Here is a 25991-nt window from a genome sequence, read left to right as displayed (position 1 = left end):
GCAAAAAATCCGATATGGAGTGCACTATCTTATTCGATTGGTCCACGTAGTCACTACTTTTTCATACATATTTAATACTTGCAGGTCGGCGTTTTCGTTTAAAAATTTTATATGATGAAAATATCCTTATTTTTTGAAAAAAATTATAATATCCTATATTCATATTATGATATCCTACGTTCAGAAAGTCATAATTTTTGTCCATGAGATGTCATAATATGCACAGAATATTATAATTATTTTCAAAAGTAAGGATATTTTCGTCATTCAAAATTTTCAAACGAAAAAGCCGACCTACAGACATTAAATGCACATTAAAAAGTAGTTGGACAAAAATGTCCCTTCCATATTATGATATCCGAAGCCATATTATAACATCCTCAGTCATAATATGTCACAGGATGTCATAATTTTTTAAAAAAAATAGATGTTTTCGTCATATAAAATTTTTAAATGAAAAAATATATTTGCAGGTATTAAATACGTATTAAAAAGTGATGATTATGTGGACCAATCAGATAAAGAGTGCGCTCCATACTGAATTTTCTATGCTGCCAGCAGTGCACAAAGAATTTACCTTTGTTGGTGTATTAGTTGTGGGAAAGAATTCTTATCAATTGGCGTTTCAGACAGTATTCTGCCTCCTTACTCAGTCAGGTTGTTTAGCTCGTGCTCTGGATTGTTCTGACCTGTTTATTTCATCTTGCTTCATTAATTTGTGTCTACAGTTTTTTTCGATCACTGCTGATTGGTCTTTTATGCTGCCTTGCTCCTGTGTTATGTCTGTTTTGTACTGACACATTTCATGCTCCAAAATTTCTCCTCTCGTTTATTATGTTACTAACTTGACTGCAGTTGATGGAACCAGAAGGTACATATCTTCGGTTGCGATGCAATTTCTGTGGGACATGTATGTGTACGTGGTAAGTACCTCTATCTTATGCTTCTAATAGTCCTGCTTCCTTGCTGGGAAATCTGGTTCTCTCTGTGCAGTTCTGCGTTGAAGTTGTTCTCATGCTTAATCTATGATTCCCATTCTTCAGCAGAAACAGTATCTTTCTTATTTTCCTCATTTGGGGTATGGCATGTATATGGTGCTGGCTGGGTTATGCAGCAGCTGTTACTTCCTTCTTCATATCTTTCTATTCCTTGCTGTATGTTTGATATGATGTACAGGGATCCATTGCTGAGTATTTTCTATGTCACATTCCCGATGTTTGCTGGGGGGTTTCATTTGTGGCCTATGTTTTACCCTGTAGTTTATAACTTCATTTGTCATAGTTATCACATGCTGCAGTCCCAGTTCTTTCCTCGGGATGAGCTCACAGTTTTGGCGACTTTACCGTCTGATAATTGTGACTTTACTGTGCAGGATTTTGTTCGTTGGGTGGTTCTTTGGTGTCATTACCATGGGTCCCTTGCAAATAACTGTACTTCAATCTTTCTGCTTTTGGTTTGGAACTCTGCTGTATGTAGCAGAATTGTAGTGTCTCTATATGATGTTTTATGTAAACAGTTACTACTTTGCTTTTCAATTTAAAAAAAAGAAAAAATTACTTGTGGTAGCATGTGGCAGATCATTGATATCACTAATTAAATCACACTGTAGAGAAAATGTCTAAGTTGACAAGTCTCCAGATTCCTGGTGAGCTGGAAAGATGTGTCAACTCCACATAACAGGTGTCAAGCTTACCACAATAGTTCTGCTCAGTACATGGATTTATTTCAATGCACCCACGGTCATGATTGTCTGATCAGTAAGATCAAAAAAAAAGATTGTTTATGCCTCAAGTTCCCCAGTTCTATAAAATTATAAACAACACTTATTCACAAATAATCAGATCACTTTAACTAGCTCAATAAATAAGTACACCATTCATTTCTGTCACTCAAATAGCCACTGTATTAGAATTACACGGCACCACTCTTCTCAAGTTATGACCCAATTCCCCTCCCTGCTTACATCAGGAACTGCTGTTCATAAAATGCATCCTCATAAGTCCGGTTATGTGTGTTTACAATAAACTCTGGAGAATTAGTGCCGAGATGGTAAGGACTTCTCCTTCTAGAAATCACAAGGAGATGGTGCTCCAAGTCCAACATGTTGCTACTTTGCAGAGGCCCAGAGGCATCCTGACGAGATGGGTGAACGAGACAGAATTGACCACGGAAAAATGAATGGAATAGATATTACAATTAATATGACTAACAACTGGGGCTTGCCTGGTACTTCACTTTTTAGCATAAGCCGGTGTCTCTCAATATTCAAATAAATCAAGACTGATCAGCCCCTACATGAACAGCTGCACCAGAGAGAATTAAACATGAACAGCTCCAATTTTCCCAGACCTGGCAAGTTGAATTTTGTCCCACAAGAATGCACCAATCATGAGGTAAGGATTCAATTTTTGGTCCTTTTTTGCTTTTGAGAAACAAAACGAACTCTTTGCTTTCCCAGCACCAATGTTTTAGATCTTCCATCATCTAAACGGACTGACAAAGTTGACGTCCCTTGGTTGATATCTGAAACGATTCCTTGATGCCTACAAAAATGATTTATCAGCCATCAATGTCGTGTCTAGATGTTAAGCATCTTTTCAGATTACAGAACCCCTAACAAAAGTGGAACGTGTGCTTATAGCAATCATCTAGTGAGTAACATATTTACAGCTAACTGAAACCTCAGTACAGAAACTAATACAGACAATAAAGGTCATGAAAAAGAACATGCTTAGACCACTAATATAAACCATTAGAGCCAACAACATTTTAAGATTATTAAAGCATGCCATACTTTGAGAGCTATCATTGCCACTGCAATCTTATCAGTGCAAATCAGTTAGCAAACCAGAATGGAGCAATACTTCAACTGCTCAGCAACTAAACAGTAAATTAACATCTGCATTTTAAATTACCTATACAGGAATTTTTGTGCAAGAGTGGAGTGAGGGGGGAGGGGGATTTGCAGGTTGAGCCAAGAACTAACCAGGAATTATCCGTGGATTGATGAACTTCAACTCTCTTTCCAATAGCATCCTTTCCTAGCTTCTGCAGTATCCAGTTTGCATCCATAGCTTCATCCATTAGATTTTCCTGATAAAGCCGTGCATGGTTCTCATCTTCTAAAACACCAATCTTTTCTGCTGGTCTCTTTCTTTTTGATCTCTGCCCTTTGACAGAGTTTTCTTCCTCTCCCTGTGAGGCCCAAGAGCTCCGCTGTTCAAAATATGGGTTCTTGAACTTCAGCTTCAGCATTGGCTTGGGGACACTGGAGAAATTAACAGGTGTATCTGAAGGTTGCTCATGTAGAACCACATCATTTCTAAGCGCCAGATTCTCTGCTGCCTGGCCTACTTCTGTGCTCCTTCTTCCTACTATAAGAGGGTTTCTGCATGCCACAGTTGGTTCACGATCTTCACCAATGTCACTGTTGCTTTTTCTGTGCATCTCAGAAACTTTTCCAAGCTTTATAACATTGTTTTCTTTGAATCCATCCTTTGAACTTCTTATGTGGCTTGAATTATCAAGTTTAGCTCCTGAGTTTGTGAAGGAACATTTGTTAATTTGGGATACTTACACAAGCAGTTAATTACCTAACTAGACCATGGTAAGCTAATGCTCCACAACGGGAGCAATACGTCCTATGAGATCACTATTCCATGTGATGTTCACCAAATGTTGAAGCAGATAGAAGACATAGGAAGTATCAGTTCCTGCAAGAACAGGTACCTTTTTTACCATCAGATCTGACAGTTCCACCATGATCATCAAGTATATGATTCTCACTATCCTTTGTTCTCTGCTGGCTGGTGTCCTCACTGCCTGTACACATTAAAAGTGTGCTAAGCTAACCAATACCAAGAAAGCAAATAAGGCATACATTGAATCTGGATCAGTATAGCATGTTTCTTCAATTAATAAAAAGAAATTCACATAACAACAAGAACAGCAGATTTAGCTACATAAAGAAATAAAATGGCTAGTAGGAAAGCCGAAGCAAATACAACACAGGAAGGAATTAAGAGTGAGGAAAGAACTACCTAAATGAAGAAGGGAGTTTTGACATCTGGTTAAACATTATCTGGCAATAGAAGTTGTAGGTTCAGGAATCAGCATGCATCCAACAAATTTTTATTATTTAATTGAATATTTAAGTGTGGTCTTCAACCAAAACCCTGCTATTTGGTCTTGGAATACCTGAATATCAGTGTGCTTTAAGTGAAAATACTTAAATAATTTGAGATTAATGGGGTAGGGTAGTTATTGATGTCCTTGTTAGTTTTGGCACTTCATTTGTAAAGAACAGAGTGAGCTTTGCAATTGATTGCATTCTAAATTTTGACTTTCAGATACAGGGCTCGTTCCACAACCTTTTTGTCCATGTTTTGCCTCCTTCCTTTTGAATTGTAGGTTTACACTATATAGCATTGAGGCCTTATGCAAGTTCCTGCAATTATGGATGTGGTAAGGTGAAAACATCAACAGGCAGCAAAAGAAAGGCAGTACTAATTTCAGTGTCATGGTAGACCATTAGAATTTCTTGGAGAAGACACTCGCACGGATCAATTACAGTGGTGAATCCAGCAAATGCTCATCGACTTAATCCAGTTTTCTAGATAACTTGCAATGCAAAAGGTAGTATAGATGATATACCACAAATCCCTCCCTTAACAATTGTGTGTTCTCATAAGGGACTCATGAATTTGAAGAGGGGTCATTTAGATAACAAAGAAGTGAACTTGCCATCTATATTTTCAATGTTATTTGTTTGAGAAAATATAAAGGAAAGCCCCAAATGAGACAAGGTCGACGATGCACTAAGCCAGAGAGTGGTAAGGACATTAAAATTCAGAAAAGACTAAAGGTCTGTATTTTTGTAGGTAAAAAATTTACTTGAAAATCTATATTTTTTTAGATAAATATTTTTTAGGCAATATTTAGATAGAAAAATAATTTACTCATGCTCTTTACACATGGGAAAGTGGCTTTGAAATCTGTTACCCATGTTCTTTTGCATTACTACTTTCCTGAGTAAGTTACTAAAATTTATTCATATTTTTTATAATATCTTTTATGCTTTTTAGGTTTGAAGAAGTGGATGACTGAGTTCCTGGGTATGAAATGATGGAGACATTGAAAATGAGAATGGGGCATTTTAGAAATTAAATTAAATGTCTATTTTATTGGCGGATGGAAAAATGATTTAGCCACCCCCTAGATGGATAAGATTTTTTCCTCATTTCATGAGTAAGTGCTACTCATGAAAAGTAACTTATCCATCTTGAAAAGCGTGAGAAAATGGATAAATTGGTCAATGAGAAAGTTGACCCATTTTTTCATGATATTTACCCACAAAAGAACAGGCCCTAAAAGGAAAGAACTCGTGATATATGACAAACACGATGAAGAAGAAATCTTATAGATAATGGGGCCACTTGGGGTTCAAACAAGACAAACTAAATATAAGCTGCTCAAACTCAGCCCATAACATGAAATGAGCAATCGAGCTCAAGTTTGAGAACATAGGTTCAAGTTCAGCTCATTTATGAACTGAACCAGTCTGGATGAGCTTGTTATCAAGTTGAGCCCAGCTTTTTTGCAAGCCAAAATGGGCTCAAGCGTTGCTCCTTTTGAAATCAAGCTTTAAAAGACATTTGATCTTGGCTCATTTCCTAGATGAATCAACCCAAATGAACAAGCAATTAAGCCAAGCCCAAGCTGTTCATGAACAGTTCAGTTTATTTGCAGCCCTAGGAGACACCCACGTCAAAAAATAGTCTAGAGTTCCTCCTCTGAGAATCAAGAAAAAACACACCCAAAAAAGTGTGCGAGGTATGTTCCATCAGTCTGCAATGCACAAAGGGATTTAACACAGCATGAAAGAAAACTAAGATGGACCGACCATCAACTTTTCAGGGGGGCAGTAACATGAAATTGACATCTGTCCAGTAAAGTGACAACATATATCATTCAATCAAGGAACATTACCTAGTGATCTGAATGTTATATGACCATGTAAGTCACTAGCACAAGACTAGTATTGATGGAATGGGTTATGAATTTCTGATTTTCCAGCATAAGATTTTGGAAAGCTGGTAAGAATGTTCAAGAATACTTATCCAATAGCAAGGATTTCCATACATGGAACAAGTAGGCAATGGGGAAAGAATGGTTGAAAAATTGTGAGAAAGAACATATTCCCAAGTGTACACAGTCTTGTGAGTTTATCAACATTTGCTTGCTTCTTGCAGAAATCAGATCCTTTTGCACCAGAAGATGATGTAGAACAGCCGAGAGGCATTTAGCCAGATGTAGTGGTACTTTAAGTTGCAAAGGTACATTACAAATTCCTTAAAAAAGTGCATATAACAAGTCATAAAGTTGAATCTTGGTTTCGACCATTTACTTCATCTAAGCTTTATATGAGGTTGAGGTTACAGCCATAAAGGATGAAGATACTATATAAAACTAATTTATAAGATATCAATATCTCATTGTTTCTCTTTATTCCATTTACTTTTCTTTTTTTCCTTTAGTGGATCTTAATCTCTTCGGCATCAGAGTTCTATGTTGCTGCAAATAATAAATTGAGAATAAGAGAAACATAAGCAGAAAGAAAGATATGTGGATCCAAAATATAAAGAATTATGTTAAAAATCCGGCCACATTATGACAAAGAAATACATCAATTGAAGAATGCAAAAAAAAAAAAAAAACCAACAAACCTAAGAGGTGTATACAAAGGTCAATGGATAGATGAAGCTTTTCAAATGGCCCATGACTGCTTAAGCAAACAAATTTAGAAAATTTGGATCTCAATATCAAGAATTCACTAATTATGAGGTGACAAATTCAACAGGATATCCAATATCCAGTTCATGAAGCTAAATGATACCATGCTTATGACTTCCATTGAAACAGAAAGCAAGGCTATTGTGAAGAATAATTCACAATGAAACCACAAATATTGATCGTTTTAGATTTTGACATATGGGACAATGCTTTTTAGATATTTCACATAAGACCATAATCTTTGTGAGAAGAGGGATGTGGGAGGAACTGATGGGGAAAGAAAGAACTGTGAGAATAAAATAATTGTTTACCAATTAAATTTTTATTGAAGACAAATGTTGTTTTTCTGACCAATCCCGCAACCCCAAAGTAAAGCAAAAGTATTGGCCATCAAAAAACATCTTTTACAAGCAAGGTTGGAATTGGGAAAGAATTCATGGAAGCACTCACAATATAGGCCACACAGACATGGAAATAAATGAGGTAATTGGCAAACTAAAACTTTCTCCTGATTAACAGAAATACCTGCAAAAAATCAAAAAGGTGAACAACTATATCATCTTGGTAGAAGTGCTTTAATTCTTTCTAGACCAGTATGCATTTGGATTTCATTTAGGTGCCAATGTGCTTCAGATGAAAGTCACCAGTATGGTCAGGTGTATAATGATGAAAAGGTTAGCACTTATCTCTTCATGCTTGACTGTCACTAGACTATTCTTAAGTTAATAGATGAAGCCTCTATGCACAAACTTGCAGAGTCAAAACTTTGAGTTCTCCGTAAACCTTATCCATTACAAGAATTAGTGCAATGCCAAGATCGGGCAATGACAATGCATGAGGAAGCTTCAAAAAGGTCTGTTCTTATAACAAGTATTTTCTTGCAAGTTAAGATTCTCTTTTCCTGTAAGTATTTGGACTAGGAGATTGTTAACCTATTCTCTAATTCTATCTAGAAGTGTATAAATGATTGTAACTCACTCTTTAATTCTTTAGTTTGGCACCATGTTTGGTATCATCTTCTAACCTTCTGGAGAATTAACAGCAATTTAAATTCCCAAAAAAAAGAAACTACTTGATTTGGATTCTCAAACCCTTCTCACATCATCATGCACTGTGATATAGCAGAACATGTGTGGTATTGACCATGTAGCAAGGGCAGGATTTAGCATACCAAAAGTGTGGAAGGAGGTTAAAAATTGGAATTAGTTTAATAAACCAGGAGAAAATAACAACTTATGACAATTAAAATTGTAACCAGCAGTGTATGACAAGGCTAAAAAAAAAAAGGTTAACAAAATGCATGCTTCACAATTATTAGAAATTGAAGCTTGGCCTTAACAAGTTGTCTCTTGGCAAATTATGTTTAACCAAGATTCTATGGCATGCTTCAATATATGTGCTGTAAGTACTGCAGATTTTTGATCAAGAAAGCATATTATATCCATGGAGATTTTGGGCTTGCATGATAAATGCCGCACTGTCATACTACACTGAACCACATCGGCCATGTTCAAAGGCCCACATCAGTACATGCTGGTGCATATTAGATTGGCATGCACGGGCATGAAACAGGCACATGCAACTTTACCATGTCTGTGCATCACTAACATGGTACATACTATATAATTCACCCAGACACAATATACTACCTCAATTTATTTCTTAACCAACTAAAACTACCTATAACAAATTTAAATTTCATTGACTTAATGTATACTATGAGTTCACTGGCAACAATTGAGTGCTTATTCTGGAGCCTCATGGAAATTAGTACCCAGAAACAGTAAACTTTGTGCATAGCAATAATTGGGGAACTTTGGCTGTTGTCTGCTTACAATTGAACAGGTTGTAACAATTCCATTTACCGCACTTGGAATTGCAAGCAGCTAATGCAACTTTTAGTTGCCCACAATTCAATCACAACTTGCAATTCAATTGCAGAAGAATCCCAAAAGTTGCATTTTGGTCTTGCAAGAAATAATCGTTGTAGTAAGAATTGCCATGTAAGTTACAAATCGTATCCTATCCACCTTGCCAGGTTAACTTCAAGCACAATCTAATTTAACCATATGACATATAAATTGATTATTTAAAAAAAAATATTGTACAAATATAAATGTACTGTTACAATAATATAATTAAAATAATATCAAAAAATTTAAATAATATATTACTATAAAATTATTATCATGATATTATAATAATCACTAATAATACAACTATTATTTTTATGATCATAATACACTTGTTTGATTATTATAATGATTCTAATTATAATTTGCATAGAATATTGTCATAACAATTACACACTATAATAATAAAATATAATAGTTATTAGTTATTACAATAATACATATTATATATGTACTTATGATCATAATAATCTGTCTAATTCTTACAAAAAAAAAATTTATAATGATATAATTACTATAGGAATTATTTTAACAATAATCCAACAGTCAATTAATAATATCATTACAATTTTATGATAACTATAAAGAATATGTAATTATTATATTTGGGGGTGTATATGGTTTGAGTTGCTTCAATTTAGATGCAAACCAAAAGCCAACACAATTCCAATCAATTCTCAATTCTAGAACTAGAACCAAACCAATTAATATCAATACCAACCCAACCCTACCTAATAAAGACTCTGGGTTCAGGTCGATTCTTGGACTACCCAAAAGTTAAATAAAAATTAGCAAATAAACTATTTCTTTAGTCATGAAAATAATCAACAAGACAAGGTAAATTACAAAAAACAATATATAATATATTTAAAGGCATTTTACAAATTATAAATATGATGAATTAATACGTTATACATAAGAGAAATATAGTTAATCAAAACCATGAGTGGAGAATCTATGAAGACTAACAATATATTATATATATTTAAAGGCATTTTACAAATTATAAATATGATGAATTAATACGTTATACATAAGAGCAATATAGTTAATCAAAAACCATGAGTGGAGAATCTATGAAGACTAACAATATATTATATAATGTATAATTAATATTTACAATAAATTAACTTTAAATCATTGTGTACACATGTACGTATACAGTTATACAAGGATCAACTTGGTTCAGTTCAGGTTAACCACCATCTTAACCCAAAACCAAACCTATTTGATCGGGTTTGGTCCGGTCCTTTCTTTGAGCTTGAATCAAACAAACCCAAAAAGACTAGTTTGATTGGGCTCTCAGGCTAACCCAAACCCATCTACCCCCCAATCATAATAATAATATTATTATTGTTAGCATTATAACAATGATACTATGATAGTAATGGTAAGAAATCTTGAAGGATTGGATTTCATTACAAGAAAAAGGTTTGTTTTACAACAAACCCACATTACATAGCACCATGAATAGTGCATAGCAGAGCAGTACCTAATACTCCGGCAACTCCCGTCAAATGAAATGGGTTCAACATCCAATTATGAAACCCTTGGAAGAAGAGGATGAATCAAAATATAGCTGCAACACCTGGGTGCAAAGAACCAACTAGATTGACCCAGTGGATAAATGAAGAATACGGAAACAAAAATAGCAATTGGAACAGAGAATGCGATTGCATTATAAAGTCACAAATTGCACAAATCAAGCAGGTTTGAATTAACGTAATGTAAAACCTATTAGTCTGACACCATGGAGAGCAACAAAAGCCCACAACCCGTGCCGAGCCAAAACAAAAAAAAAAAATAAATACCATAATAGACATATATAAGAAAATCTCAACCAAGGGTGTCATGGAAAGAACATGTTCCAACTCATGATCAATTCTTTTGTCAAATCCTGCTGCAGCTACACAGGCCCTTCCCACATACCACAAACGCCCCACAAATAGGAAGAATTTGTCGCTAACCAACTTCTAAAAGTAACATAATTGACTATATTGATCTCAGTAGCTACGCCATCCACTGCATTTAAAGAATCTAAAGGAGCATGAGTCATATATCATGACGAACGTCATTCTTGCCAAAGTTGTATGTCTTTTTTTGGCCTATTCATGTCCAAACCGCTGGGACCCCTTAAGGGTTCTAATCAGGGAGCACAAAGATCTCAAAAACATATAGTTTCTCCTCTTATTAACATTTTTATATTTCAATACTATACCATGTAGTCAATATAAAATAATATTATAATTATATTAGATTGTGCTACAATATTCTAATAAAATATATAGTGTATGGCATTATATAATAACAAAATAAATACCATTATATATTATTATAATTATATAGCACATGATATTATATAACATTATAAATAATTTTATATATAATTATATTATATTATAATAATGTAATAGATAATAATAAAAATTTATTATTCAGGCAGTGTTATAATCAAGGTACGCCATACCATTCTGAATCAGAAGGTATGGGATGTAGCGTACCATACGAGTTTCGTGCCAATACAAGGTATGGGGGCATACTAATGCTCGATACGTCGAACTGATGATTGTACCAACATACTGACACTAACAAGGAGGCACCGATACGAAGCCTGGTACCAAGAGGAAGTACCTTCGTTATAATGATTATTATATAGCTATAATAACTATTACAATATTCAACTAATTATTATAATATATAATTATTGTAGATATCAATAATTTGTTATAATATAATATCTTTATGCATTATTTAATATATATATATATATATATAAAAGGAAAATAGTTAACCCTCTCTTAATCAAATGTAGTAAAAAAAATAAATAGTTCACTACCACGGATGTTTGGTTAGCTAACCAGGGGAAGGATAACCTTGATCATCGATATCCACCACTTAACTAGTTAACTATGAAGCTGAAAATTTGTCATTTAGTTGCTTCTTGCCTAACGAATCTTTTTAATAATGTGCAAAAAATATTGTTCGGTTAAAAGAGGCAAGTTTAAGTGGTTAAGAACCACCTTTTGGGTTATATGGACCACAAAGGAAGCACCAATAAAGGGTACAAGATGAGATGAGAAAGGTAATATTGGGAGAAAAAATGATAAGAGCAAGCTAAAGCAAGTGGTTATGGTTATCTCCCCTCCCAATGAAGTATCTTTAATGGGGAAAAAAAGTATCTTTAATTAAGTTAAGTGGGTAAGCATGCACTGATCGACCAACTTTAGCCACCCAAATAGAGGTGATGTTTGGCTGGTTAACTGTAAAACCACCACTTGACCAGGGGTTGTCCAAGAAGCAAACATAGCATAAGGATTTAACTTACCTAGTCATTTGCAAGGTTATCATCTCTCTTTCCATATCATGCAATCAAACAATCGGAAATGCATTTGCAATTGTCAATCATAAGGAACCAAAATAAAAATAGTTTTTATATCTACATTCCAATTGTTAATACAATTCAAATTCCAATTCCAATTCCTATTGCAGGCAATTTAATTGCAGGTAAACAAACAATCCCTTAATGATATTTTGGCTTGCAAATGCATATGTGGCCACCTGGCCGCTACACAAGGCCTATGTGGTCTTAAATGTGGCCAATTTGCATAATTGTCACCTAAATGCCCATAAAGAGTTGGAAGGTCCACATACTCAAATTGGTATACACATTCTACCAATTAAAGCAGTAATCAAAACTAAAATTCGAGATATCAGCCATCTTAGTGGGTGACGTAAAAAAATATTCTAATTATCGAAGAATTAAGCTTATGAGTCACTCAATGAACTATGGAAATGGTAATGAACTGTTTCAGATAACTAATCTGGGATTATGCTTAAAAGATCAATAATAGAGGCTATCTTTCTACTTAGACAATTAATAGAAAAATATAGAGAGAAAAGAAAAGTTTGCATAGCGTCTTCATTGACTTGGAAAAAGCATATGATAAGGTACCAAGAAAAATAATTTGGTAAACTTTTAGTAGGAAGGATGTGCATAAATAATGTATTGAAACTAATTGAGGACATGCATGCTGGAGCATTGACAAGTGTGAAAAATTGTTGCGATACAATAAGCATATTTCCAGTTACTATAGGCTTGCAACAAAAAAGATCAGCACCATATTTTTTGCACTAATTATGATCAGCTTGCTGCTAGCATTCAGAAAGATGTACCATGGGGTGCATTATTTGCAGGGTGATATAATGTTGATTGATCAAAAGAGAACTAAATTAAATACCATATTGAACTTGAAAAGGAAAATATTAGAGGTAAGAGCTTAAAGCAAAACAAAGATAGAGTATATAGAATGTAAATTTAGTGAGTAAAAAAATATGTCATACCAATTAAGATTAGTGACCAAAAGATGCCATAAAGTGATCGTTTTCGTTATTTAGAATCTATTATACAAAATAATGGGGATATATATATATATATATATATATATATATATATATATATATATATATGTATGTATGTATGTATGTATGTATGTATGTATGTATGTATGTATATGTATGTATGTATGTATATAATAGAATTGAGGGGGTTGGATGAAGTGAAGAGGTGCATCTAGAATATTATATCATAGGTGCATACCTTGGAGACTTTAAAGAAACTTTTAAAAAACGATATGAGGCCTGCCATTTGTATGACTCAAAGTGTTGGGCAATAAAGAAAGTACATAAAAATAAGCTGAGCATAGCAGAAATGAGAATGATAAGATGGATGTGAAAATAAGAAATGAATATGTTAGAGAAACTACAAAGGTTATACAAATTAAAGACAAAGTAATAAAAAAGTGATTGAGATGGTATATATACAACAAATACCTAAGGCTACAGTAAGGGGAAGTACCTTGGTTCAAGTAGAAGGTGGTAACGCAAAAGGGGAAACCTAAGGTGACATGGATGGCAGTTGTGAGGAAACATATGGAGTAACTTGGAATAATATCATAGGTGACCTAAACAGGAATATTTAGCAAAAGATAGATAGTTATGATTATGGCCATGGTAATATCAAAATTGTGGCCAAGCATTAATTTTCAACTTTTTTTATCAAATTCAGTACAAATGTGATTAAAATAGGCTGATATGTTGCTATAATATTACTTGATATATTGGGACTTATCTATCTTTATCTATCGAGATAAAAGTTGCCAAGGACTTCCACATCTCATATCAAAGGGTGCCCAATATAACAATATCGCTACAAACCAAAATCTTGACCTAGATAAAAACCATGGAGATACTCCACCTCCATCGCATCCCTCATCATTCTCATCATCCTCTTGTATCCATCCCATCCCGCATCATTCTCATTATCCTCGTCTCCACCTCTCTTTATCCTCCTACACTTCTGCCACCATTTTCTCCTACTCCTATCCTCTCACCCCTCTATATCCATATATCACAGGGAAAGATTTGAAATACAGATAGTAAACTCCATCTCAATTTTCCATTGAAACAATGTAGCATTTATACGGTACAAATACTAGTACTACATATCGAAATTAACATCAAAAAGAATGAAAAATCATCGATAATAAGGTCCAATACGCATTGGTATGGCTGGCATAGACCAATATGTCGGGAACGTACTAATACGGATAGTTTTGGAGTCCTAGCACACATACAGATGCCAAATTTGCATTGGAATAGTAAGGTACCACTAGTACCCCCTCGATATCCATATTCCACAAGGAAAGTTGAAACACCGATGCTTAACCCCATCTCAATTTTGCATAATATGGTACAAATACTGGTAGTACATATCGAAATTAACATTAAAAAGGATGAAAAATCATCAATAATAGGATCCAGCATGCATTGGTATGGCTGGTACAGACCAATACATTGAGAACATACTAATACGGATGGTTTTGGAGTCCTAGCACACATACAGATGCCAACTCGCATTGGTATAATAAGGTACCAACAATACCACCCCGTCCTGATGATCTTTGAATCCATCCGAGGCATTACACATCCAAACCACCCGCGAATCATAGCCACTCTTTAGAACCTCGCATGCATCACAAATAAACATCTAAAGACAACAACATTGCTATGATCAAGGTTCGCTGTACTGGTACCGGATGGCGTGCCGGTCCCAGACCGGTATGGTACGGTACCGGTACCGTACCATACCGACACACGGTACGTCTAGGCGTACCGGTCCGGTACCAGTACACAATATTTTTTTCGATTTTCAAATTTTGTTTTTTAGATTTTTGAAGTTAATAATCGATAAATACAACTTCAATATGGCATTATATTGCATATTATTGACATATTTGGGTTCAATTTGGAGTTAGATTGCGGTACAAAGACTCTTAATAGCCATATGTTGCAATCGAATCAGTTTCATGCAGAAGAAAATGGGTTTGGAAGATTCAGAACACATCATAAAGCCCTCAACCATTTAACTTGATTAAAATTAGTATGGTAAAACACCTGAACTCTCTCCAATTTGACTTATTTATGAAAAACCTTGCTCCAATTGCGATCCTATGTGATATCGCATATAACAATTTAAGCTTCCAGCATTACAACATTATGCAACCAGAAGTTATTCAATTTTATGATTCCACCATAAGAATTTTTTCATTAACTCTGAGACATATATACCACTACTAGCATCACAAGATTTATGATATTGATACAACCAGATATTATTCAATTTTATGATGCCATTTTGAGTTACTAATTGGAATATTAGATATTGCCCATGCTTCTTTTTTAATCATAAATGCTGAGTGTTGTGTGATTATAATACTGAGATTTTTATTTTAAAATCTTGTTGAGGCCTCTAAACTATCTGTTACAACTGCGATTAATTGTTGTGGAAACGAATACTTAAAATGGTACGAATGCACAGGGTTAAATGAGCAAGGAGTCATGGTACCAAATAGGAAGAAGGGTAATGGTAAATGTTTAGTAATTGTTGGGGCGAGGAACCTCCATTACTAGCTATCAGAGGTTCAAAATTTCCTTTCAGGTTCCTCTCAAGTTCTCAGAATGCTTCCCTAGGCATTTCCATCTGTTTGGTGATGAAAAACCAAATCAAATTCATCTTACGAGTTGGATTTCGATAAACTAATACATGGTACAAGCTTTAAAATCTCGGTACCGGATCTTATACTGACACCATTCTATTATAATACCGATATATATTTCAATTAAGTACAAAACAACATACCAAATATTGATATAATATGAAATAACATATCAATATGATATAATACATCATATCGGATACTACAAGACAGATGGTATAACAAATATGATAGAGAGAGATGTACTTGAGGTTTCATTTTATTTCAGATACCAAGAAAATAACACAAGATCCTCATCAAACTGAGCCACCTTCCCCCTCCCCCCTTTTCCATGGGCGGTACGGTTCGGTTCATCCCGAACCGGTCCAAAACAGAGCCGTACCGCCCGATTTCGGGCGGTATGGGCCCGAACCGCACCGAACCGCCCGGTTCGATGCGGTTCGGTGTCTTTTTCCAAAAAACAGGCCCGAACCGGACCGGTCCGGCTCGGTACGCCCCGTACCGGGCGGTTCGGCCCGATACGACGAACCATGGCTATGACTATATAAAATTACAATTTCCCATGATTTTAGTTTCATTAATTGAAAAAACTAGATCCAAACTCTTAGCCAAGGCTTGTTGTACTGGTCAGTAGTACACCATACTAGATATATCGTATTGTACTAATACTAAACCAGTATGTGGTATCACACCATACCGATATTCGATATGCCAGACCTTACCATACCATACCACATACCAACACCATAATAGGATGGTACCAAAATGAGGTATGATACCAAGATAGCAAATGTTACTCCTAACCAAGGTTTTCCATACCGTGCCAAACCGGCCGGCACACCCCGTATCATACCGGACCGACAGAGAATCGGCACGATTCGGTCGGTAAATTCGGTACACGGACGGTACGAAAGAAAAAAAGAGGAAAAGTGAAAAAGAGAGAGAGGAGGAGAGGGAGGGAGGTGGGAGCCGTCGGAGGCCGACGATGGCTGACTGCGGCCGCTGGAGGGCTTCCGAGCCGCGTATCGCTCGTAGGGCTTTCAAGAGAGCGAGAAAGAAAGAGAGAGCGCTCGGAGGGGGGGCGAGGGACCTACCGGACGGACGGCGCCTCCGTCACGAGGGCTCCGGTGGCCGGCGAGCCGACGCCGATGGCCTGAGGGCGATCGAGCGGGCGGAGCCCCTCCGCGGCTCCGTCCTCTTCTTTTTCGAAACAGACGACCGTCTGTTTCGATTTTTTATTTTTTTTTTGTTTTAAACTTATGAAGTCGACAACATAATTGCCGACTTAAGAGATTTTTTAAAAAAAATACAAAAATCGTGAAGCCGGCAAACTATTTGCCGGCTTCACTTAAAACTAGTTTTTTTAAAAAAATTTGCGAAACAGGGGCGACACCTCTGTTTTACGCCCGCGGCGCCGCGCGCGTGGACTGCACCCTCCGGCGACCACGGTGGCCAGTCGGAGGCCGCCGGGCGGCCCCGCCGACTCCTTCCCCTCTCTCTTTTTCTTTCTTCCTCTTTCTCTCTCTCTATTTCTCTCTTTTTTTCTTCCAATTCGGGTCTGCTTGCCTTCGTCGGTTCAGTACGGTACAAAACCGTATCGATCCGTACCGTCGGCCGGTTCAGCATACCTTGCTCCTAACCAAGATAGAAAGAACCAATACCAACAAGCATGTCGCCTGACGATGGTACAGTACAGTTTTGGTCTATACCATACTGAACCATGGCATACCACAACCACAAAAAGGGAGAGGGATAAGGATGGAGAGGAAGGGAGAGCAAGAGGGTGGAGAGCAAAAAGAGGGAAAGAGAGGGAGGGAGAGAAGGGGGCTCACCCTGGGCCGAGAGGGCTAGATCTAGAGGTGGTGTTGGTGCTCCATGCATTTGCCATTTGTGCATGGAGGTACTCGTGGCAAGCATGAGGCCTAATGCTGCCCTTGTGAGTGCAATCTTCTTAGGCAGAGGCTACAAACGAAAATGAGCTCGATGAGAACTTGAACCTAGTGCCAAGCATGAAAACGATGAAGGTGGTGAGGACAAGGTGTGACCGGCTGCAAGGTGGCTGCAAGGATGATCGACTATCTGGGGACATGGTGGCATAAGCAAATAGTGTTACGGAAGCCTCAAAGGCAATCATCAACCTAAATTGGAGGCAATTGAAGGTGAATCGGAGCAATCCTTATTTGTTGAACCAAATCTTCTGACCACCGGTAACTTACCAATCCAGTTTGGTGGGCTCCAAACTAACCAGTTTGGCATGGTTCAGCTAATTGTACTCCTAGCCTTGTGTTTCTTTTTGTAAGGAAAAGAAATGAAGATAATCAACCTTACATAAATACCTTCCATTACTAAAAAAACACCATAGAGGATTATAGATTCTAGACCAACTTAGAAACCATAACATGTTTCTTTACTTCAATGCCTGAACTAATGCAGTCATGTGCAACAGTAATGTTACAAATATTTCAAATACCCGAAATGGAGAAAAGGGTAGATTCACCAATTCCATCTGTTAGATTTAATGGTCCTCAAAAAAGAGCCGTGCATTAACTAAGGTTATAAGCCATAACCCACAAAGTTTGTTTTATAAAAAGACCACTAAAGATTTTTTTTTTTTACTTCAAAATGAGGTCATACACCTAACCAAGAAGGACATATAAATGGACCTTTAATCGCTATCAATATTAATATAAAAGTTGCCGAACTTGCCAAAAAGAGTCTTATCTGCTGGACAATTCAAAATCAGTCTGACCAAACCTTTTACATTTTTATTTCACTAAATTCTCATGAACCACAAAAGAAATTGCCCTAACAAGGTTCTCATAACAAGCGTTCTTGATCTATCATAACCCTTGTCCATCAGCAGTGATCCTTAAATTGGTAATTGTGAAGAATGACTAGTGGTCATATGCTCAGTGGTTGTACCTTTCCACAAGCCTCGACTCCATTTGAGGACTCAGCTTTCAGAGTTTCAATTCACCGTCTTAATGATGACAAGTTCCCAACTTCCTTTAAAATCACTCCAAAATCCAGGTTGGTTTACATTTAATTCCCACTAATAAGTTTCCATATGCTTCAACAGATGTCTGTAACAAGTTTCAAGTGTAGTTTTCCACATCCCACAAATCACACATCAATCAGAAACCACCCATTTTGTTTTTGAAGCTCAATCATTTAAAGTTGCAATCAATCACTTGGACTTGGGTGTATGTTCCAATGTCCTTCCATAACCAGCAGATTGCAAACCTGAAGAAAAACAAAGCTGCAGATGTTAAGAATAAAATCCCTATCTGGCACATTTAGTCCATATTACCTGCACATCAATCTCCAGAATTATGCAACACCACCACCAAAAAGTAGTCTGCAATTGTTTCATTATGACTTTTTACACATTTAAACTGCTTCAAACCAGTTTCCCTTGTATTCTGGACTTTTTCACTTGCCCTTGTTTCTCTGTTTTCAGGATTTAAACTGTTTACCCAAGGAACTTCACATGTAGTGCTAGTTGTATGGTGAACACAATTCTTAGCAACCATCCAGTATATGCTTTCAGGTTGAGTCATAATATATGCACAAGCATTCATTGTTAAGCCATGACACAATCAAGGAAACAGAATCCCAAGTAAAATAAAATAACTCTAGTTAAAACTTCACCATGATTGACTGACACTGCAAATCCCAACCAGAAAATAAGCAATGAAAACATTCATCAGAAATCTGAAAAAGGCTTAAGTATTTAGTTTATGTATGGGTGTGTGTGTGTGGGTGGGTGGGTGTGTGTGTGTAGAGAGAGAGAGAGAGAGATATGTACATTATCACATAAACACTAAATATTGAGTCTTTGATGGTTGGTTTAACTGCTCAAAAGCAAATAATGGGCGACTAAAACTGAAAATCCACACCGTTGATCATGATTTAAAGTATCAAAAATGCTTAGAGAACAAAATTCACATACTTTGGATGTCCCTGACTTAAGCATCAAGTGACTGAAGAATAGAGAGTTTTAGAGGCGTGATATGATATTTTCTTACAATATAATAGTCAAAACTCAAAACCTATTGAATTTTGATCTGTACACGTTTTAGATGCATTGTTCAAGATCAATGTTGTGGAATTTGCATTTATATGCCCTATCATACACTTAAAATAGCACAATTAATATCACACATTTTTGCACCCGCTTGATCCATAGGTGGGAGACAACTAAAATATGTGAGTTTTGGTTTTTAGGTATTTATAATGGTGAGATCATAAACAACACTATGGATTGCCAATTTGACTAGCCCATAATTGATTTTGAAAAATTCAGTCTTTCACAAAATATTTAACATTTACTTTAAGTCTATCCTATACTATATATAGATAGTTGGGTGGACTACTTTTAGAGCAGCTGCCTAAAAGCTTCTCAATTTTCTACCATCAAATAAACTATGAGATTCGTGAAAGAGTAAATTTCTGAAAATGCTGAATCTACACTCTACCTTTCCTCTAGCTTCTCAACACCCCGCCCCTCTTCCCCTTCCTTCATCAACGCTTGCACACAACCCACCCCCCCCCCACCCGGCGCTCCCACCCTCCCACCTATGCCAACAAGGCTATCTATTTACACCCCATCTTAGCAATCTAACAGGTAGCCAGGAGCAAGCGCCACATGCATCAAATAAGAATGACATAACCCTTGCTAGATTGGGGAAAGTTCAGCCATGATAAATTTCACCAAGTAGAGGTATAGACTGAAGAAGGTGAGCTCAGTTATAAGTAGGCGGAAAGCTTAAAACATGGCAATGATCAACTGTAATATATGAAAATAGACCGAGGTAACTGAAACGGCCTCAAGGATAATCTCAGTACAGAACTGAATCTTAAGTTGAAAAGATATGGTTATCGGCCTGATAACTAAAATAGCACAATTGACATCACACATTTTTGCACCCACTTGAGTGGGAGACAATTAAAATATGCAAGTTTTCGTTTTTAGGTATTTATAGTGGTGAGATCATGAACAACACTATGGATTGCCAATTTGAGTAGCCCATAATTGATTTTGAATAAATTCTATCTTTCACAAAATATTTAACATTTAGTTTAAGTCTGCCCTATACTATATATAGACAGTTGGGTGGACTACTTTTAGAGCAGTTGCCTGAAAGCTTTCTCAATTTTCTACCATCAAATAAGCTATGAGATTCATGAAAGAGTAAATTTTTGAAAATGCCAAATCTACACTCTGTTGGGATTTCATGGTTTCATGCATGCAAAAAAATTTTAAAACAAGTACGTAGTGGAAATTAAAAAAATTCAAATTAAATCTAATTTAATTTAAGCATGCATAAGATCAAATCTTAAAACCATAAAATAAAATCTACATATGTGAGATAGGATTCAGATACACAAATCAAATAGAGAAAAATAAATAGAAAAGATCTAATCTCCATACCTTGGTGTGGATCGATCTACACCGCGAACTGATGATCGTGGATGTCTTCCGAAGGTCTCTTGAAACTGCACAAGTGTCCGGCCTCTACGGATATCCACACGAGGCTTCGATCTGATCAGAAGCTTCTTGATCTCATCAAGGTGCTCGCTCCCTTGCAGAGATCGCATCTTGACGGTTGAAAACTCTTCGTTTCTCTCAAGACCCTCTTAGAGAAGAAAAAGAGAATAGAAAGATGAAGATCTCTACGCTAGAGATCATGAGAAGAACGTTTTCTTCTCTTTCTTCCTAAAACCCATGGACATAATCTCTACGCTGGAGATCTAGGAAATTCATGTCCAACTCTTGGACAAAAAGGAGAGAACAAATTCCATGTCCAAACTGGGACAAAAAGAGAAAGAGAAGGCCCTAACAACCAACCTTTGGTTGTTGGCAAGAAAGAAGAGATAGGAGGAATCAAACCTCACGCCTTGGCCCCTTGATGCCGCGCCTTCTTCTCTCCAATATTTTTCACGCACGTCCCTTGTATTTGGGCATCCAAAATTTGATCACATCAGGTTCATCCCACCCCATATAATCCCTTGTTTAAATAGGAATAGATAGAGTTTTTGGATGAGAGTCCATACTTGGACTCTTAAATTGTGCCGCCCAACCTTACTTCCTTTTGCGCCAAGATATCTCATTGAAAGGGGATTAGCGTGAACTCCTTTCACGCTGAAAACCTCTTGGTTATGGAGAAAAATAAGGCGCTAATAATAAGTGGGCATGGGGTTAGGTTGGCGCATGAGAGAAGATAGAGTCCAAATCACTTGGGACTCCTCTTTAGGTGGTTGATTTAAACCAAATAAAACTCTAATCAATCCTAATCGTATTAGGACTTGATTAGACCCAAATAGATTGAAATCCTAATCTGATTAAGAATCCAAACTATTTAGATTAAAACCTAATCCAATTAAGAATTAGATGTCACCTAATTAGAAGAGGATTCCTAGTCCACATAGGAACCCAAAGACTCTTCAATTAGATTCTAATCTAATTAGGAATTAAATCAAACCCAAATCTTAATCAAACAAGAAATTATTCTCCCATGCATTTTGGTTATCTCATAACCCAATTAAACTTGATCAAATCAAACCCATGTCAAGTCAAATTGAATCTAATTCAATTAGACTTGATACAAGCCCCATTGCTCAATCCAATTAAGCCAATTAACAATCCAATAGCTAATTAATCCTCCTATAACTCATTAACTCTTTAGCGAGTTACTTAATTGCAATTTTTGCATTAAATCAATCATCAATCAAATTAATAATAAAATCCTATCACAATTTATAATCGCAATTCAACTATCTGATCAGTCAAAAGTCTCTTTGTGTGTGATCCCATAGGTTCTATTCTATCTGATAGTGAGATATATTGTGATCCCTATCACAATATCATTAAAACTCTTTTTCATGGGTTGGAACCATTCCAACTCTACCCATCAAAGATCATCGATCATCGAGATGATGTCCGTAGATCTCACAATCCACCAGTGACACCTAGCAGTATGTAGTGGCAACCCAACAGAATAAAAGATGATGAACCTCTATGTGCAGTTAACGTATGATAGTCCCTCTATCATGAGTTCCGACCAGATGGCAGGTCATGGATAAATCGTCAAACCTCATCATCGGTCATATGATAGATTCAATTAGCTCAAGTCCATGTATGATTCTCATAGAAACTCTTTTCCATCAATCACACTGCTATGGCCAACTCTTAAGAACTCAGCTTCTTAAATCCTATAGGACTACTCCCTTCTGCTAGGATCGATAGATTCCATCTAGGTGTGCACCCTACTCTTACAGTGGACCAACTGTCATCAATATCCACTACAAGGACTCATTGAGTCAATATTTATGTGTAGTCAAACTCCAGCAGCCTCACTGCGAGCAGCTGTAGCACCATATGTCAAAAGACCAGTCACACTACTGCAGCATCGAGAAAGTTACTAACGAGTGAGCAGACATCCATATGACTTCTCGTGTTGATCATGCTCCGTGCTAGTTGTTCTCTAACAACCACCTAAACTTTTATGCTCCAGTATCAGTACACCGCAGACTCAAGACTCATCTGTCCGAAGGAAGCGATCCATGCACCGATCTATCTGGATCAATCACCATCCCTATGATGATCTTATGACCAGGAGCAATTTAGGAATTAACCATCAATGACACATATCTCAAATTCTCAACTCTTTGAGAATATGTGTCATCATCTTGTTAATCTCTTAGATGATTCATGGACACAAAACATAATGGTAATATAAGTGCCCATTAAGTACAAAAACATGTCCTAGTAATATGATATGTATCAATCAAGATTGGCTTCTAGGGCATACATCCAACAATCTTCTACTTGCACTAAAGCCAATCTGCCATATACTAAGCCCCATCTTCTCAAGACAGACTTTAGTCTTCGGCTAGCTAAGTGACTTACCAGTGGGTTAACCATATCTCATATAAAGTTTGATTTCTACACCTCTATGTATTTCTACTTGAGGTAGTCGCGTATTCTGTTGCTCTATGTGCTAGGATATTTGGTAAGACCTAAGCTCTTTAGCAAGAGCTATGATGCTATTGTCTTTGCAATATAATGTCATGGCATCTGATGGCATGACATCCAACTCTGCAACTAACATTAAAACCAGAATGCATCCTACACATCTATAGTGTACTCAGCTTCCATCGATCGATTGCTTGAAATCCTTCCAAGATATCAACATGATTACACAGGAACACAACCTATGATGTAGACATTCTACCATTAACATCGGACATAAAATCTGAATTGATGTATCGTCCCACTCCTAGCTTTGACCCTTCTCCAAAAATTAAGAATAAATTCTTAGTTCTTCTCAAGTACTTAAAGATGTTTTCATAGCAATCCAGCATTCCTAATCTGGATACGACTGATATTTACTCGTGACATTCACAGTATTGACTATATCAGTTCAAGTACTTAACATGGCATACATCTATGCCCAATGGGGTAGCAGACCCTTCTCTGAGGTTCAATGCTGAATCCTTTCAGCATCTATTCTTTGTACTTTATCTATGAAAACACAAGCATCCAATTGTATCTATCTCTATAGATCTTTATATTCTCAGAATATAGGACGCTTGCTTTAGATCTTTCATGGAGAATTCAATATACAATCATATTTTAACCGATATCAGTATTGGACACTCCCACTGATCCTTTTGGAAACACATAATTCCTCATTTCTGATCAAACAATTTGATCATATCATCGAAATAAATGTTTCAAGTTCAAAATTATTGTAGATTTTGTGATCTCTTATCACGAGAAGTAAAATCCATAAGCTACTCCATATGGAAATCTTCAAAAGGTATCCAGTTAGGAAAGCTATTTCACATCCCTTTCTTGGAGTCGATGTCTGACATCGCCTCATTGTAGATTTTGGGATCATCTATATTCCCTATCTCCCATTGAGAAATAATTTTTCTCTATATCCTCTGTTAAGCACACTTAAGTACCTTTCGAGAGGATGGGAGATCCTACTATATGTACGAAGTGGAGGAATATACGTATACTAGCTCATCATGAATAGGTTCGTTAGATCCTATGGCTCGCTGCTCTTCAGAGATATTCTCTTCGAGCTTAACTTTTCTCCCACTACTTCATCTTGGATAAATAATTTTCAAAAAAGATAGCATGTCAGGTCACAATCACATTGTGATCCTTTCAGAAGAAAAGTAGGATCCCAAACTCTTTTTAGGATATTCTTTGAAATAAGCTTTATAAACCTATCCTCTAATATATCCGCCTGCTGTTCTTGACACAGGCTGGACATCCTTGGATCTTGAAATAACCAAGATTCAGTTCTCACCATGCTATATCTGATATAGTGTGGTAGGAACAGATTTAGAGAGAACCCAATTCCATAGAAATAAAACATGTTCCTAAAGAAACAAAATAAATCAGTGAAGTTTATCATGGACCGATCCATATCTTATACAGACCCATAACTCTTCTTAATTATCTCATTGAGCTGAGATGTACTAAGAGAGGTCCAATAAACCATTTTATAAGATAACCAAGAAAATTTTTTTTTTGGTATTGCATCCTCGATCTGATCGAAGTATCTTTAGAAATTTTTTGATTTGCTTCTTTACTTTACATCTGAATTTTTTAAACCTTTCAAAAATTTCAGATTTGTATCTCATATACTTACTCATACCATGACTGATCATCGATAAAGGTAACGAAGTAGAGACAACTCCCTTTGTTAGCACATCAAATGGGCTACACACATCAAATGTGTACTAGGATAAGTATCTCAGTGGTCCTTTTCTTCTTGTCCCACAAGAGTAGCTTAATTATTTTTTCTCAAAGAGATTATGCACAAACAAGATATGACTCAATAAGTCCAAAAGCCCATATTTCTCCAGTCTGTTAATCATTTCTTCTCTTATATGACCTAGCCTGAGGTTCCACACATACTTAAGTTTTATCTCAACTTTGGATCTCTCAGATTCAATGACATTCATTGCTTGATCAATTAAGTTCACAGATGCATCATCATGCAAATGTTAGAGACCGTCTCTAAGAACTAAATCCAAACGATAATCACAAAGGATAGATGCCCATGGCCACAGCAGCAACTCTTGCCCTATTACCAATTTTAAGAGTTACTTCCTTAGCCCTCTACTTTCCCATAGACTCTATACTAAAATACATAAAAAGCACTAGAGTCAAAAACTCAACTGGAAGAAATCATACAGATAGTATTGA

At 36.3% G+C, this 25991-nt stretch overlaps 1 protein-coding gene across 1 annotated transcript in view; it reads right to left on the bottom strand.

Moving 5' to 3' along the window:
* Positions 1–1689: 1689 nt before the first annotated feature.
* LOC105035649 (uncharacterized) overlaps positions 1690–25991 on the bottom strand; it is a 50804-nt gene continuing 26502 nt past the window's right edge. The window contains exons 7-9 of the mRNA XM_073249273.1: positions 3730–3822; positions 2987–3536; positions 1690–2543 (exon numbers count right to left, since the gene is read on the bottom strand). Coding sequence (XP_073105374.1) covers positions 2402–2543; positions 2987–3536; positions 3730–3822 — 785 coding nt within the window. The 3' untranslated portion in view covers positions 1690–2401. The remainder of the gene's footprint in view (positions 2544–2986; positions 3537–3729; positions 3823–25991) is intronic.

The sequence above is a fragment of the Elaeis guineensis genome, chromosome 15 (assembly GCF_000442705.2).
Source record: "Elaeis guineensis isolate ETL-2024a chromosome 15, EG11, whole genome shotgun sequence".
Lineage (NCBI taxonomy): Eukaryota > Viridiplantae > Streptophyta > Magnoliopsida > Arecales > Arecaceae > Elaeis > Elaeis guineensis.
This window is presented reverse-complemented; position numbering and strand designations above follow the sequence as displayed.